Source organism: Penicillium cinerascens (genome assembly GCF_028974065.1).
Source record: "Penicillium cinerascens strain IBT 15544 chromosome Unknown contig_1_segment0_segment0, whole genome shotgun sequence".
NCBI classification, from domain to species: Eukaryota; Fungi; Ascomycota; class Eurotiomycetes; order Eurotiales; family Aspergillaceae; genus Penicillium; species Penicillium cinerascens.
This window is the reverse complement of record NW_026695287.1, coordinates 2,323,304-2,338,001: the sequence shown is the minus strand read 5'-3', so window position 1 is coordinate 2,338,001 and position 14,698 is coordinate 2,323,304. Positions and strand designations below refer to the sequence as shown.

Genomic DNA, 14,698 nt, shown 5'->3' with positions numbered 1-14,698 from the left:
ATCTTACAGCTTTGTAGATAGATGCTCGGTGGCGGGAAGAGGACGGAGGAAAGTGACGTGAGCTGCGGAGGGCCGTGGTTCCTATTGGGCGCGCAACTCGCTTTGCTATATAACGCCTTTTACTCGTTGATGGTCCACAACAGAGGTATATGAATTTGATGTTAAAACTACATACGGAAATCGTTATATGGCTACAAACCCCCACTTATACATCTGCCTCAGTTCGCCATCGTGCTCTCGTTGAACAGGTCCGCCAGTAGGTCATCTCGGCACACGCCTAGATCCGCGCTCTCCATACCATACGTACTCTCAAACACGTAGATACTTAGCCGGTCAAAGAACGGTCGCAGGACCCGCTCAACGATCTCGTCCTTGGCCGTTTCCCGGATTTGGTGTGAGGTAAGCCACGGCCGTTTAAGGCCGCTGCGTGCTACGATCTCCGCCGGTTCGTGCGATACGGTCGGCGAGAGAACACCACGTGGTCCGAAGCTCTGGGAGACTTCGTCGGCCAGGGCGATAGGTTCCCATCGGTCTGGGGGGTACACTGCGTCAATGGTATCGGTGACAAAGAGCCACTCGAGGAGTTGGAAGTCGTCGGGCGCGATGACTAGTAGTGTGTCGAGCAGCTTGCATGCCTGCAACAAGGAATAGGGGGTATAGAGCTCAGACTGTGAGCCCCGCGGAACAGCCGACAGGGCTTCCTGCAGCTCCATATTGATCAACGGCCAGAATGGAGCCATCGCGGAGGATGAAGTCTTTAGCGCGAGCGCACGCAGAACCATGAAGATCTCCGCACGCGTCGCAGATGATGGTGAAGAAGAGCTAGTAGCACCTAGGAGGTCCTCCAGCTTCTGGAGAAGACCTGGCAGCTCGCCCACAAAGTAATCATCGTTAGCTGACAGAAGAAGCAGCGCAATGCGGCGAAGATTGAGCTGTGCCTTGCGATCCGCTTCCAGCCGCGCTGCAGAAGCTCCTACGCCGAACATGATTCCAGCTGTACTGGGCGGCGGAAGTCGAGCCAACAGCTCCGCCAGGCGCTCCTTGTCGGCGAGAATCCATTGCCGCAGAAGATCCATCCAAGTACTCTTGATCAGGTCGACTTGCAAACCGAAGAAACGCGGGTCGTTGAGTGCGTCTGCGATATCCTTCTTCCACACCTTCGCTGCTGCGGGCACCTTGGCCATCTGCTGCAGAAGGACCATTACATTGCGATTGAGGTTGTTGGGGAACAGACGGGAGCGAATGAGAGGGCCGACCACGTTGGTCGATATGCCGCTGATGGCAGTATTGATGCGGTCCGAATCACCCAGAGTCGTGATAAATGATGGCATGGAGACCGCGAGAATGCTCAACATATCGTCGGGCCCGGTGTGTGAGACTGCCGTTTGGTCGTAGTCCACAGACGATCTCGCCAGGAGACCGCTGTCTTGGTTGAGCCCCAGAGGCTTGCTGGTGAAGACCGCCGTGAGCAGCCGGAGGAGCACCTCCTAGAAATGACGCGGTTAGTAAACAAGAACCGAATTCGCGTATAGGGGTGAATTGACTTACTCCGAGTTCTTTGCGCATACGCCGATCCTCGCCGAAGGTTGTGTTCTCCAACTTCGCACCCAAAATAGCCGCGAATTCAATGAGTCGCGGAAGGATCTGCCGATGCGGGAAGGGATTGCTCAGTACGTCGCGTAGGAACGTTGTGCAATCGGTCCAGATCTCATCCAGAACATCATCATCCAGAGAGCGTGCATAAGCGACCAAGAAGCTGGCAAGCTCAGACTCGGAAAGGCTGGACGTCAAAGAAGACTTGCGATTATTGTCCAGAGCGCTTGGATTCGTACGCGTGTAAATGGCGTTGAAAACCGCCGGAATGGCGATCTTTGGACGTGATCCATCGAGGGTATGCAGAAGGCTGAATATGAGAGTGGCAGTTTCCATGTCGGATTTGGTCCACATCTCAACTAGCGTCTCGAGACACTCGAGAGCTTCCGCAGTAAAGAAATGTTCCAGAATCCGTCGCGATCTGTTCCGCATTCGCAAAGACGTATACTGGAATGACGCCATTGATTCTGAATCAGGAGGGATGCCACTCTTATCCCCAGCACCCCAGGCCCAAATAGAGAAACAAAGACGAACAGCATCCTGGAAACAGAGCAAAACGGTCAATCGGTCATTGGCAGTGTTAAATCGGCCCTGGCTACCCTCTGAGTGGAACACTCCCGAGACCATGTTCCCGAAGAAGCCTTGAGGCTGATCCGGACTCTTTACCGCGGGTACATTCGACTCTTCCACCAGTAGACGTTCGTGAGCGTTGGCAATGCAAGTTTCGAGGCCAGTTAGTAGAGCAATGGTGACATGTTCAGAGCGATCCTGTGGCCAATCTTCTGTTTGCTGGAATGCGAGTTGAAGTCTACCAAATGATGCCCTGATCTCTCTGCAGAAGCATTCAACGAGCATGAGTAGAATCTGGAAAATCGAGCCCGAGTAGAGAGGAAGAACCTCACAGAGAAGTCCGATCCACTTGTCGACGATTTCTCGAGATCCGGCTGAACTGATTCCCTTGAGAAGACAATCGAGAAGCCGCTCAGGCGGGCGAGGTAGCTGAGACATTGAAGACTTCCTTTCTGCCTTATCACTGGTAAAAGACAAAATGGACGGGCTTGTTAAGCGTTCACGAGAGCTAGCTCGCTGGTGTTTGGGCCGAGGAGGCGGCGGTGGCAAGTACACCTGAGCGAACCGCACCTTCAGAGCAGCCAGTAGTGCATCGATGATTGCGCCTTGGACTGCCACGCTGCCACCTTCAGATACAATGAGAAGACGTTCAACCAGGAACTCATCTATTCCAGATTCCACAAGATCATCTGCGCCAGGGCCCAGGAGAAGTTGCCGCATGAGATGAAGTGCCTCCTTCTGCAGTCTCTCGCCTTCGGCGGTGGCTTGTGTTTGGTTGGGTGCTTGGTCGCTGATGATTCTAAGAGAAGCTTGAAAGAAGGTTGCATGAAGACTTTTTCCGTTCGCGTTGTCTGTCTCCAGGGTCAGCTACATAATAATATCTCCGTTTGGGCGAAAGTCGGAGATTACCTTCAGACTTGGCCGTATCAGGGCGATTCTCAGTCTGGCCCAGGGTATGAGACAGAAGAATGATCCAGCCGTTATGAGAAAGAATAGAGATGATATTGGAAGCCGTTCGCAGCAAGTAATAGCACTCTTTGTAATCGTCTGGAGAGATGGATTGATTGTCTCGGGCCGTTTCACTTGGGGTATCACGCTCGAACATTTCCTCAAGTTTTGAAACAATAACATGGAAGATCCTTTAAAAAGTTGGATTAGCATGCATGCGGCAGGTGCTGGACGGATCTACTTACTTGTGGATGGTAGGCAAGTCTTGTAGCCACTGCTGAACACTCTGGGAGACATCGCCACGCTCCTGGGACAAAAGATCCAGAACAATGAAGAGTGGGCGTTCAAACATGGTACACTGATAGGAGAACAAAGAGCCTCCGACATCAAGCACTTGCTTTGGGGGCTGTTCATACGTGCCGTGGTGGCTAAGATTCCATAGAACATAGAACTTCTCTGCCTTCTCTTCCGATGAGAGATTATAAGCTCCCGCAGCCGATGTACTGACCATCAAAGAAGTAATAGAAGCCTCAACGAGATGGTCGATCCAAGAGATCGAGTGAAGCAGCCATAAACAGCGCACGGCCTCCACATGGAACTTCGGACTTGATGGTGACAGGTACTGCCATAGTTGCTCAACGAGGCTGGGGATGAGATCGCATGCATCCTCGTAGCTTACGTAGAAGCCAGGGGCATGGATGAAGAACAGGTTCGTCACAGCAGAGGCAACGGTAGAAATGACAGAGAAAGCTGCAGTGGACGCTTTGGCATTTTTCGTTGCCAGTCTTTGGGAGATAGCTTCATAGAGTCGTCTGTCTCGAAGAATACGCGACTTTGGAAGTTTCTGCAATAACGTAACAAGAATATTGAGTTTCTCATTGAGAGATGAACTGCCATCATCGTCTTCCAGGGCTCCGACACAAAGATCATGGGCTTCCCGGATGATCATCTCGCTGATTTGCCTCGGAGCAAACGGAAGAGGTGGAAGATCAAGGCTGTTCTTGCTGCTCTCATAGAAGCGGTGCACCTTATCCAAGACTTCGGCATTCCGGGCCTTGCCATCGGCGTTCGATTTCTCCTGACCGGTCTTTCTCGAGAAGGCTCTTTCCGTGAGCAATGGAGTCAGTGACTGCAGCACGTCATTCAATGCGTTAGATACGGCCTGTTTCTCGACATGAGTGTTCATTGATGCAACTTCGCTCATCTTGACAAGCACTGAAACAGTCAGTAGAGGGACATGGACATGTACCATGTCTTCTTCTCGCACGTTAAAATTTTCAAGAATGAATCGTGCCAGATCCAAGCTGCGCAGGACTTGATCGTGATCATGCTCCACGTCCTTCGAGCGGAAGTCAACTAGATGCAGGAGCTCGGAAAAAATTACACTGCTTTCCACCCCATCAAAGAAAGCACTTGCACTGCGGAAAACTTCTTCGAAGTGGTTTCTGGGCGCTTCTTTCTCAAATGCCTGAACGCTATGCATGGTAGGAAGGAAAACGGCCGGAACGATATATCCCCCAATTTCCCAACGATCCATCAAGGAGAGTGAAATCCGGAAAGGCTTTGTCCGTTCAGATGGGGCCCTGGGAGCTTGTTTGATCATTTTGAGAAGACCATTGACCAATGGCTGCAAACCCACTCGGCTGAAATATTTGGATTGGGAGAGTTCCCCGCCATCAATAGAGGATGAACGGGTAGTCTCCGAAGAGAATTTCCGACCATCAATCGAGGGTCCGTCACTTGCAGGCTCCGGCCCAAGAAACCACGACCACAAGCGGCGGTTCAAGCTCATATCTCGCCGAGTAACCACACCCACAGCAGCGACGATCAATGTTTCAAGGTCGCCATCGGCAAGCCGAGTTTGCAAAATCGGTGAGTTCAAAGGAAGATGAGTCACTAGTAGATCGAGGAAATTCCGCTGGACCAGTAGCTGGTCATCAGAAAGGCCCGATGCAAAGCAGCGGATCAACAGGCCGGGCTCGGGCAGGATCACAGAGTCGGCTGCTGCGAGCATCTCGGGCGGAATATCTCTGAAATCCCCGGTCTCGGCCACACTCGGTCGACGATCTGCAATACCTAACTTCGGAAGGTAACGGTTCAAATATGCCAGAACGCCGAGCCGTCGGCTGGAGTTCGTAATTGAAGCCAGGAAAAGACATTGCCAGAAGTATTGCCCAGAAGCGCCTGCTTCGGATGTCCGTTGGGTCTCGAGGTATCCGGAAAGATCGCGCAGCTTGTTGATTATGCGTAGCGTCGGTTCAAAGTCATCACTTGTCTCCTCTTCCAGGCCAGGAAGCAGGGCCAGAATAATTGCTTTCAACGCCGGCCGAATGGCCCACGGTTCTAAGTCAACGATGTATCCTTCCACCAAAGATAGGAAAAGTGGCCGAACGGTAAGAGAGGCGAAGGTCAGGGTGGGTGCAAGGCCAGGCAGGTACAGCGGCAGATCGTGCGACAATCCCTCGAGCTAATATTGAATTAAAAACATAAGTAAGGCATCTTCTACTAGCCGTCTGGAGAATTCATACCTTTATCAAGCCAAATATGTAAGTATAGACCTCAAGCGCCTTTTGGTGAACGCCGGATGGTAATGACGGGTTTAGACATTGGGCAAGTCGTTTCGAAACTAACGACTTATGAGGGACGACTGGCTGATCGGGCGGATGTGTTTGAAGTGCCTGAGCAAGGGTTAATGATGCGACATAAAGCATATTCATTTGCGCTTGATCGTACCTTCAGCAGGCGACTGAGGAAGGAGATGTAGTCGGCCCATTCTTGGAGGGCGTTGTCGAACAACGACAAGGCTCGTTCGACACTCGACGCATAGCGGCGGTAATTCTTGTCTTTCTTCAAAGACCCTGGAGTTGAAAGACATGGTCAGACCTAACTTTGGCGACTAGAGACGATTTGCGCAGAGTACACACCTTCTTTGCCCTGGAGGCGCGGGCGCGTCAAGGAGCTCTCGGAGCTTGCGGGGGAGTTCGACCTCGGAAAGGCACTGGGATCAAGGCTCATGGTGCCAATGTCGGACGTCAAATTGATTCAAAAGCTGCAGACTGCACTCCGTCATATTTAGAACATCGAGTCGCGGCCCTGTTGGAAAGGGGGAGTTGAGCGTTTGATTTGGAGTTCGAAAGGGCCACGCAGGCGGCCACATATCGATGTTTTGTCCGCCTTGGGAAGCTCCCGGCGATCGACGTCAGCGCTTCAACGCCTCCACGCTTCAACAACTCCTCAGGGCGAGCACCTCGAACACGTCCTTGGACTACATCTCTTTATCGAACGATGCGCACTCGATGCGTTAATGACCTGCGCCCAGCGACTGCGTTCAGAAGCGCACGCCTATAGCGGGGATGACTACACTGCACCCTGACTCCCACAGCGACATCCAGGATGAATCTGTCGACCCCTCAGCGGCTCCGTCTAGGTCCAGCACGCCGCATACCCCCAGCAGGGATCGCAGCCTCAGTATAGATAGTGTGCGACCACCTTTACCTCCGCGGCCGAACTCATTGAACTTGTTGAACGATGAAACGGCATTCCGGGCCAGTCTACAAGCAGAGGCTACAACGGCTGTTTCTCGAGCAGACATCGATACACAGGCACCAGATGCCGGCAATGCACACTCTACTTTGGCTGTTCGTGGCGTGCCCCGGGGACTGAAAGCGAAGGCGAGTCTAAATCAGCTGGCTAGTCCGAAAGGAAGCGAAGCCGGAGACTCAGCCAGTATTCGGAGTTCGATTCAGAACGGCGATATTGGTGATGTTGAGGCGCTCTTCAGGGACTTTGTTACCGCAGCGCCTGGGGACCATTCAGATGCTGCAAGTTTGCTTCACTTTCCTGAATTTCCGGCCGATGATGTCGACGACACTGGGTTCCTGAGCGAGTTTGAGCCAGTCGGTGAACTGAATGAAGAAGCCGGCAATGAAGGTAGGGTTTTCCCTCTTTTCCTAGTCTTCTCTCTCGGAATAGACCTAATTTGTAATAGACCTGCTTCTTCAACGGTGGAAGGCAAAGCAAAAGCACTACCTCATTCTATCCGCAGCAGGCAAGCCAATTTGGACTCGACACGGTGACGGTGGGCTGATATCAACATATGTTGGTGTTATCCAGACCATAATCTCATTCTATGAGGACGCAGGCGATCAACTACGCAGTTTCTCTGCAGAAGACTCGAAGTTCGTTATTGTGACTCGCGGGCCTCTCCATTTTGTGGCCATCAGCCGCATGATGGAGAGCGACAATCAGCTCCGGCTTCAACTGGAGGCCCTGTATATGCAGATTTTGTCCACGCTGACCCTCCCCTCTCTCACACATCTCTTCTCCCTTCGGCCATCTACCGACCTGAAACGACCACTTCAGGGATCGGAGACTCTCCTGTCCTCGTTGGCAGACAGTTTCACGCGTGGATCGCCATCCACCCTACTCTCAGCTTTGGAGTGTCTCAAGATTCGCAAGGTACACCGCCAATCTATCAACAACGCACTTTTAAAGACAAAGGCCACCAATCTGCTTTACGGGTTGGTTGTCGCCGGTGGACGGCTTGTAAGTGTTGTCCGGCCCAAGAAGCACTCGCTCCATCCGGGTGATCTACAGCTTTTATTCAACATGATCTTCGAGGCCGATGGTGTCAAGGCCGGGGGAGGAGAAAGTTGGATTCCTGTCTGCCTTCCTGGCTTCAACAGTAGCGGCTACCTCTATATGTATGTCAGCTTCCTTGACCTCCGAGACGATGTCGACGAAAATGAGGATATCTCCAAAGATGAGTCTGTCGCCATTGTCTTGATCAGTCCGGATAAAGAAAGCTTCTTCGAGATGCAGGAGATGCGTGATTCCCTTGTAGGGGTATGTACTATGTTGATTTCTCCTAAGATACTGGCGCTAATTACTCAACAGCAAATGGAAAAGAACGGCAGTCTCAAGGTGATAAAAGCCGCAATCGACCAGGGGCGACCAGCTACCACCGACATTGTCCCTGGGTCTGTCTTGCATCATTTCTTATATAAATCGCGTGCAAACGTGCAATTTACCATGTCATCCTACTCCCCTGAATTTACTTCAATATCTCGACGACGAAGGTTAGCATGTTAACCTCGATATCGTTACGCATCATCATATCTAACAAATCTTCCAGATTGATGTCAATATACAACAATCTCCATGGGAGCATCCACGCCAAGAACACCAGCGTTAAAGTGCACCACTGCGTCTCGCGGTCAGCAAGCTCATTCGCTTGGATGACCGCGGTGTTCGAGCTCTACTGCATTGCCGAGCCTAACGCGAATAGAAACGCGCTGGTGCAAAGCGCAGCCAAGATTGCCCAGTGGGTACATCAAGAGGAAGAAAGACTTTTCATCATCGGTGGAGCTGTATGTGCTGTTCTGACTTGCCTCGCTCCCACACAAACACTAACTTCAAAGCGCAGGTTTTCTGATTAACTCGAAATACTACGTCCATGAAATGGAGATGACATTTTGTACATATCTGCCAACACATTATACCCAATTTCAGATCTCAAGATATTGTCACGTCTTTGCTTGTCTAAAATCTAATGCACTGCACCATGGTCGAGAGATACATGGGCCTAGTCAATAGAGTCATCCCGAAGGTTGAAAAGTTGCCGCATGACTTCTTCCGACTTGCTTCGCAGAGCATCATGGTACAAGGTGTTGGTGATGAACTGCTTGGTGCCCTTGATCTTGGCTGCGGTGTTGCATGCCAGGTCGAAATGCACATACATGTCGTCGATATAAGTGGCAGCATATACCGGCACCTCGTTCTTGGCCAGCTGCGCCTCGTCGTAGAGGGCAGGCCAGTCGCTAGTGGTGGCGAGGATTTCGGCCGCTTCCCGAATTTCCTTGAGCTCCGAGTACGATTCAAACATATCCTTGAAGACCTGAGATTGTTGAATTATGTTAGATCTGTCCTATTTCGACGATGACCGAAACAATGGGTCACTTTACCATCTCTCCAGTGAAGTAAATTTCCGCCTGAGATCCGTTGATTTGGAATCGCGTGTTCTCGGCGCGGCGTCTGTCGGCAGCCCAGAGCGAGGGTTTGCTATTTCCGGTGTTAATGAAAGAACTGAGAAGATGAAAAGTAGCGTTTCTTACCCTTGACAGTAGATAGCCTCATGCAGAATAGCGTAGATTACGTTCTTGTCCATGCCGCCAGTGCTGTCGATCAGAGCAAGAGTTGGGACTGTTAGAGAGCCGAAAATCTCCAAGTCGTTCCAGGTTCTTAGGACGATTTCTAGATAATGGGTGAGAAGGCGCTCGGCCAGGCTTTTTCAAAGATTGACCTACCGTGCAAACTATCGAGACCACCTGATCAATGTTAACATGGATACTTCTACAGTTACTAGACCGATTCTTACCGTGGAACCCGAAAACAATGCCAAGTTGCTGGAAACGTGAGGGAGTGAGGTATCCAGATGGCAGGGAGATCTTGTTCTCGGTCAGATACTGAATGATCTTCTTGACACGCTCAACGTCCTCGGGGAACTTGGCATAATATGCCTCGTTTCTCTCCTCGACCTTTTCTATTCTCCTGTTAGCACGCCTTCCAGTATTCACTAATATGGGACTCACCGTAGGTCCGAGCATAGACAGGGTCCGGATCGCTGACCATTGGTGGCAACCCACCGCAGAGGAAAGCTTCTTTCAAGCCATCGGGGCTTTAATCATGTTGAATATTAGCAGGCAAATTTGAATCTGCTACAAGGGGCTGCTTTTTGGCACGTACAACTTGGACAGATAAGTAGCAGCGCAGAAGCCTCCGAAGCTTTGGCCGATAACACTCCATTTGCGCTGATCCTCGGGATAATCCTCGGTCAGGCATTTACGAATAGCTTCACAGTCACGGACAATGCTATCCGCCCGGAAGTTCTTGAGATATTCAGCCTGCTTGATAGCGTCGCCTTGACGAGCCAGAGTTCCTGCAGTGATGGTTGAACTCAGACCAGTACCACGCTGGTCCAGAAAGAGAACCTGTTCAATTGTGTTAGATTAGGCTGAACGTCTCATCCGAGTACAAACGTCCAATAGACTTCAATAGGCAGGCGTCGGTGGCCACGTACTTGATACCCCTTACTGAGGGCTGGCTCAACCCAGGCGTAGTTCTGCGGGGTACCGCAGCCAAACCCCGGTCCACCTTGGAGGTAAACTAGCCAAGGAAGCTTGGTCTCTTCCTTGGTGGGCTCCACGGGTTTGTTCAAACGTGAGATGCTGCGGGCAAACAGCCTCAACGTGCCGTCATTTGGCTTGCTGTAATCGACGGGGACTTCGAAGAACAGCTCGGCCACCCGGAGTTTTCCTAGTCTCCAGTCAGATTTTCCACCGGGGGGTGTCCAATGAAGATATACGAACCGGGGACGTTGTGGAATTGTCTATCAATGAGTTTCGCGGCCATTGTCGCAGTGAGAGCTGAGGTCTGGAGAGTTGGAGAGTGGAGCAGCGGAGAGACGGCGCTGTACCACCCAACCACCGGCCACCTGTCCGTTAAGATACGAGAATCACGGCCCGCGTCTCGTTCCTGGGCCTTCGCCTACTATCCACCTCTAGGCACCCTCGTTGTTTGTTAAGCAACGTGGCAAATCGATATAACTTGTTATCCTCTAAGCTGTTTCAGTCCGTCTGACAAAGATATAAGATCTCATTTGGATCCATATCTGCTCCTTTTGGGAGGTACAGCCGGGTTTGGTCATACAGGATCCCGGAGTCATCGCATCGCAGATTCCGAGATTTTGTGAGATTCCGATTGCTATAAATTGGCTGGAGTCTCCTTAACGAATTCCTGTGTTGAATTTTACCATGCAAGAGGAAACATTGCAAAACCTATGGAAGGTCGCCCAGGGTAAATGGGAATCGGGCGTCCTTCCCAGCGCCGAGAACTTGGCTCGAGCCCGGGCTTCTCTGCCCAATATCCTTCCAAATACCGGTGCCAGCCTTGATTCGGTTCAACAACATATTCTGAACGATATAGTGCCGGCCTTCAATGGAGGCAGCCTCAGTCCCAACTACTATGGATTTATTACGGGTGGAGCCACTCCAGCAGCACTTTTCGCAGATAACGTCGTATCTACTTACGACCAAAATGTCCAAGTTCACCTGTCAAATCACTCGATTGTCACGGATGTCGAGTTTCATGCACTCGGTCTGCTTGCAGACCTCTTTCGCCTGGACCGTGCTGCATGGCACAATGGGACTTTTACCACCGGTGCCACAGCAAGTAACATTCTCGGCCTTGCCCTTGGACGTGAGTTCATTCTCCAGAAAGCTGCCGAAATGAAAGGAAGCCCTGTGCGCAGTGTTGGAGAGGAAGGCCTGTTCGAGGTTCTTCACGAACTCGACCTTTCCGGCGTCCAAGTACTGTCAACACTACCTCATTCTTCTCTAGTCAAGGCTGCAGGTGTACTTGGCATTGGACGCGCCAATGTTCGAAACATCTGCCGTGCAGATAACCCACTTCATTTCGATATGGATCAATTGGAGAAAGAACTTGCGCGAACAGACAAAGTCAGTATTGTCGCTATATCCTGCGGCGAGGTTAATACTGGCCGGTTCGCTACATCTGGGATGGAGCAGTTGGCAAACATTCGTCAGCTGTGTGACAAGTACGGCGCTTGGATTCATGCCGACGGTGCCTTCGGAATTTTTAGCCGAGTATTAGATGACAGCCCGGAATTTGCAACGGTCAAGAAGGGAGGCCAAGGCATAGAACTGGTGGACTCCATCACCGGCGATGGCCACAAGCTGCTCAACGTGCCTTATGACTGCGGATTCTTCTTTTGCCGACATCCCGGCTTGGCTTTCCAAGTTTTCCAGAATGCGAATGCAGCCTACCTTACTGCCGCAGCTTCTGATGGGCCCTCTATCCCGTCTCCTTTGAATATTGGAATTGAAAATTCTCGCCGGTTCAGGGCACTCCCCGTGTACGCGTCTCTGCTTTCATACGGCAAGCATGGATTTCGAGACATGCTAGAGCGCCAAGTTCGACTCGCTCGTGCCATTTATGACTGGGTCTTTGAACACCCGGCGTATATTGCTCTACCACTGACGACTTCCAAGACCGAACTCTTGGACCAGTCCTTCATGAGTGTTTTGTTCCGTGCCAAGGACGATATTTTGAATTGCGAGCTGGCAAAGAAAATCAACGACACTGGCCGGATGTTTGTCTCGGGAACCAGCTGGGATGGTGCACCTGCCTGTCGAATTGCGATCTCTAACTGGAGAGTCGATGTTGAGAGAGATGTGACCTTGGTGACGGGCGTTTTGGCCGAGGTATCCCAGATCTAATGCTTTTCAAGTGTTTGCAGAGATATATATGACCATCTAATCGTCGATAACGAAGTGTAATTCAGACTAATGCAAAATACTTTTTCTCTATAAATCACCGACGACGGCCAGCTCCTCCTGTATTCTCGGCACGATCTGCCAGGGTGACGACCTCGCCAATGCCAGCCGCTTCTTGTTCGTCCTCCAGGGCCATGATCTCTTCACGGCTATCCCACCACTTCTCCTCCGCGTTTTCAAAAGCAACCTTACGGAGCTCCTTGATGGTCTTCCCCTCTACTTGTCCCTTCATCGTCAGGGTCTCGATCGAAATTTTCTGCCAGTCTTCCGATGTTCGGTTGAAGAATTCGCGGAGAGTCTCAAAGGGACGAGGAAGAGGCCGGCTGTCTTCGGGCTGCTCTGCCTCCTGTTCCTCGACGTCGAGCTGCTCCATACCGTGGGTCACTGATGGTACAGTAACCTCTGTGGGGGCAGGGGAACCGGTGTCGATAGACATGGCGTCACCCTCCCCTTCATCCATTTCCTCGTCATCATCTTCTTCATCATCATCCATATCTTCATCACTGTCTTCAGCTTCCTCCAGAAGGTTCCAGTTCTCAGGCTCCCGGTAGAAGATCTCTTTAACTCCATCGAGCTTGACCAGGTCAATGGAGTACATGTCATCGAAGGTAAACTCCCGCTCGCCCTTCTCAAAGGTACCACCGTAGATGAAGAGAGTATCATCCTGTACCGCAAGCTGAGCGTTGAATCTGCGGTGCGGCATTTCAAAGCGAACCACCTGGGGTTTACTAGGCTCAACGGGCTCATCGGTAGTGGGCGTGCTAGATTGCATAAAATCATCATCGTCATCATCATGGCGGATGCCACCCTTCCCCTCCAATGCCTTCAGGTTCTTCAAAAGCTCTTCCTCATCCGCCTTACTTCTGTCACGCGACTTCATGGCCTGGTTCGCCTGTTGTTTCTTGCCAGGTGCGCGAGGACGGCGCAGGCTCATCGGGAAGAAACGGTTTCGGTCGGTGGTCCAGGCAAGCAGTGTATCAAAGAACTCGCTGTCAATTCCCTCCTCACTCAGTTCGACATCGTGAACACCGCCGAACATAATACCCCGACCCTTATGGTAGGCCATGGTGACACCCGCGCGAGCAGGATTGGGCGTGTTGGCGGGCTTCTTTCGCCGCTCCCACCGAACTGTAGGACCCGTTGAGGCCGCGGCCGACTCAGATTCAGGGGACGTGATTCTTAGGAACCACGTATCCTGGTGGACCATGGGGCGCAGCGTCATCTTTTGGGGCCCGCCCTTGCCCTGCTTTCCTGTACCTCCAGATGTCTTCACACGAGAGTAGCCACCGTATAACACGGCACCGGTCTCGTGAGGTAACAAGGAAAATGAGGAGCGGGGATCAGGCTTCTGCGATGCCACTGACAACGTGGGGTTGAACCAGGTGAATTTGTTGCAATCGTAGATCCACAGGTCCTGCAGATACTTGGTTTGCTGAGAGGTGTCTTGGAATCCACCGAAGAGGATGATGTAGTTCTAAAACAGCATCAGCAATTGCCACACAAATAACCAGCGGATATGTATACCTTATAGTAAGTCATTCGGTGACCACTTCTCGCCGGAGGGCCCTTGCCCTTTGTCTCAAGACGAGTCCATTCTCTGGTAGCGGTGTCCAGATGCCAGAAATCGTTGTAGTGATAAAAGGTACCTTGTTTCGGCGAAGAAAACTCCCCTACTTGATGTTAGACTAGGCTCGGAGATTTTTGAGCTAGTAGTGGTGATCTCACCTCCGAACAAATATACACCTCCGGTGTTACCTCCACGGCACCAAGCATGACCACTTCGAGGTAATGGGCTGTTTGGACTAGTGACCTCTCTCCACTCACTGCGGTCAATCAGGTAGACGAACAGATTGTTGAAGAAGGTCGCATGCGTGCCGTCAAAGTACTCTCCACCGAAGAGCAGCAGTTCGTTCCGGTTGGACGGGGATGCAAGAACAGTAGCAGATGATCGTGGGGCCGGAGGCTCGGAAGGAACTTCGGTGACCTTCAAGAACCTGGCCTGTTCTTCTGCGTACTGGGCAAGGATGGCATCCAGATCCGCATCCTCGACATCGCTGTCGGCGTCCTTACCCTTGGCCTTGGACTTTTTCTCGGTCTTTGCGGACTTCTTAGACGCCTTAGCCGCGACACGGGCCTTGTGCTCGGCAGACTTCTTGTCCTTCTTGCCCATGGTGGAATTGGGGTGTTTGCGCGGATTTTTTCGAAGCTTCAACCACCTCCGCGGGGCATAAAAA

At 51.7% G+C, this 14,698-nt stretch overlaps 5 protein-coding genes across 5 annotated transcripts; 2 read left to right on the top strand and 3 right to left on the bottom strand.

The window, feature by feature from the left end:
* Window positions 1-218: 218 nt before the first annotated feature.
* N7498_002429 (dopey family protein) lies at window positions 219-6,126 on the bottom strand (the record flags this gene model as incomplete). Its single annotated transcript, XM_058449491.1, has 7 exons — window positions 219-1,487; window positions 1,549-3,014; window positions 3,073-3,302; window positions 3,357-5,578; window positions 5,640-5,789; window positions 5,845-5,969; window positions 6,036-6,126. The coding sequence occupies 7 exons, from the start codon at window positions 6,124-6,126 to the stop codon at window positions 219-221; spliced, it is 5,553 nt and encodes a 1,850-aa protein (XP_058311835.1).
* Window positions 6,127-6,272: 146 nt separating this feature from the next.
* On the top strand, window positions 6,273-8,549 carry N7498_002428 (guanine nucleotide exchange factor MON1; the record flags this gene model as incomplete). The annotated part of the gene is made up of 5 exons (XM_058449490.1): window positions 6,273-6,367; window positions 6,431-7,041; window positions 7,100-7,956; window positions 8,008-8,189; window positions 8,246-8,549. The coding sequence occupies 5 exons, from the start codon at window positions 6,273-6,275 to the stop codon at window positions 8,547-8,549; spliced, it is 2,049 nt and encodes a 682-aa protein (XP_058311834.1).
* A 146-nt stretch (window positions 8,550-8,695) lies between these two features.
* Window positions 8,696-10,521, bottom strand: N7498_002427 (proline iminopeptidase; the record flags this gene model as incomplete). Its single annotated transcript, XM_058449489.1, has 9 exons — window positions 8,696-9,007; window positions 9,075-9,171; window positions 9,225-9,363; window positions 9,417-9,437; window positions 9,488-9,652; window positions 9,702-9,787; window positions 9,856-10,100; window positions 10,190-10,425; window positions 10,479-10,521. The coding sequence occupies 9 exons, from the start codon at window positions 10,519-10,521 to the stop codon at window positions 8,696-8,698; spliced, it is 1,344 nt and encodes a 447-aa protein (XP_058311833.1).
* Window positions 10,522-10,922: 401 nt separating this feature from the next.
* N7498_002426 (pyridoxal phosphate-dependent decarboxylase family protein) lies at window positions 10,923-12,407 on the top strand (the record flags this gene model as incomplete). The annotated part of the gene is made up of 1 exon (XM_058449488.1): window positions 10,923-12,407. The coding sequence occupies one exon, from the start codon at window positions 10,923-10,925 to the stop codon at window positions 12,405-12,407; it is 1,485 nt and encodes a 494-aa protein (XP_058311832.1).
* Window positions 12,408-12,501: 94 nt separating this feature from the next.
* On the bottom strand, window positions 12,502-14,634 carry N7498_002425 (putative Kelch repeats protein; the record flags this gene model as incomplete). The annotated part of the gene is made up of 3 exons (XM_058449487.1): window positions 12,502-13,938; window positions 13,989-14,134; window positions 14,190-14,634. 3 exons carry the CDS (start codon window positions 14,632-14,634, stop codon window positions 12,502-12,504), a joined length of 2,028 nt encoding a protein of 675 aa, XP_058311831.1.
* Window positions 14,635-14,698: the final 64 nt, after the last annotated feature.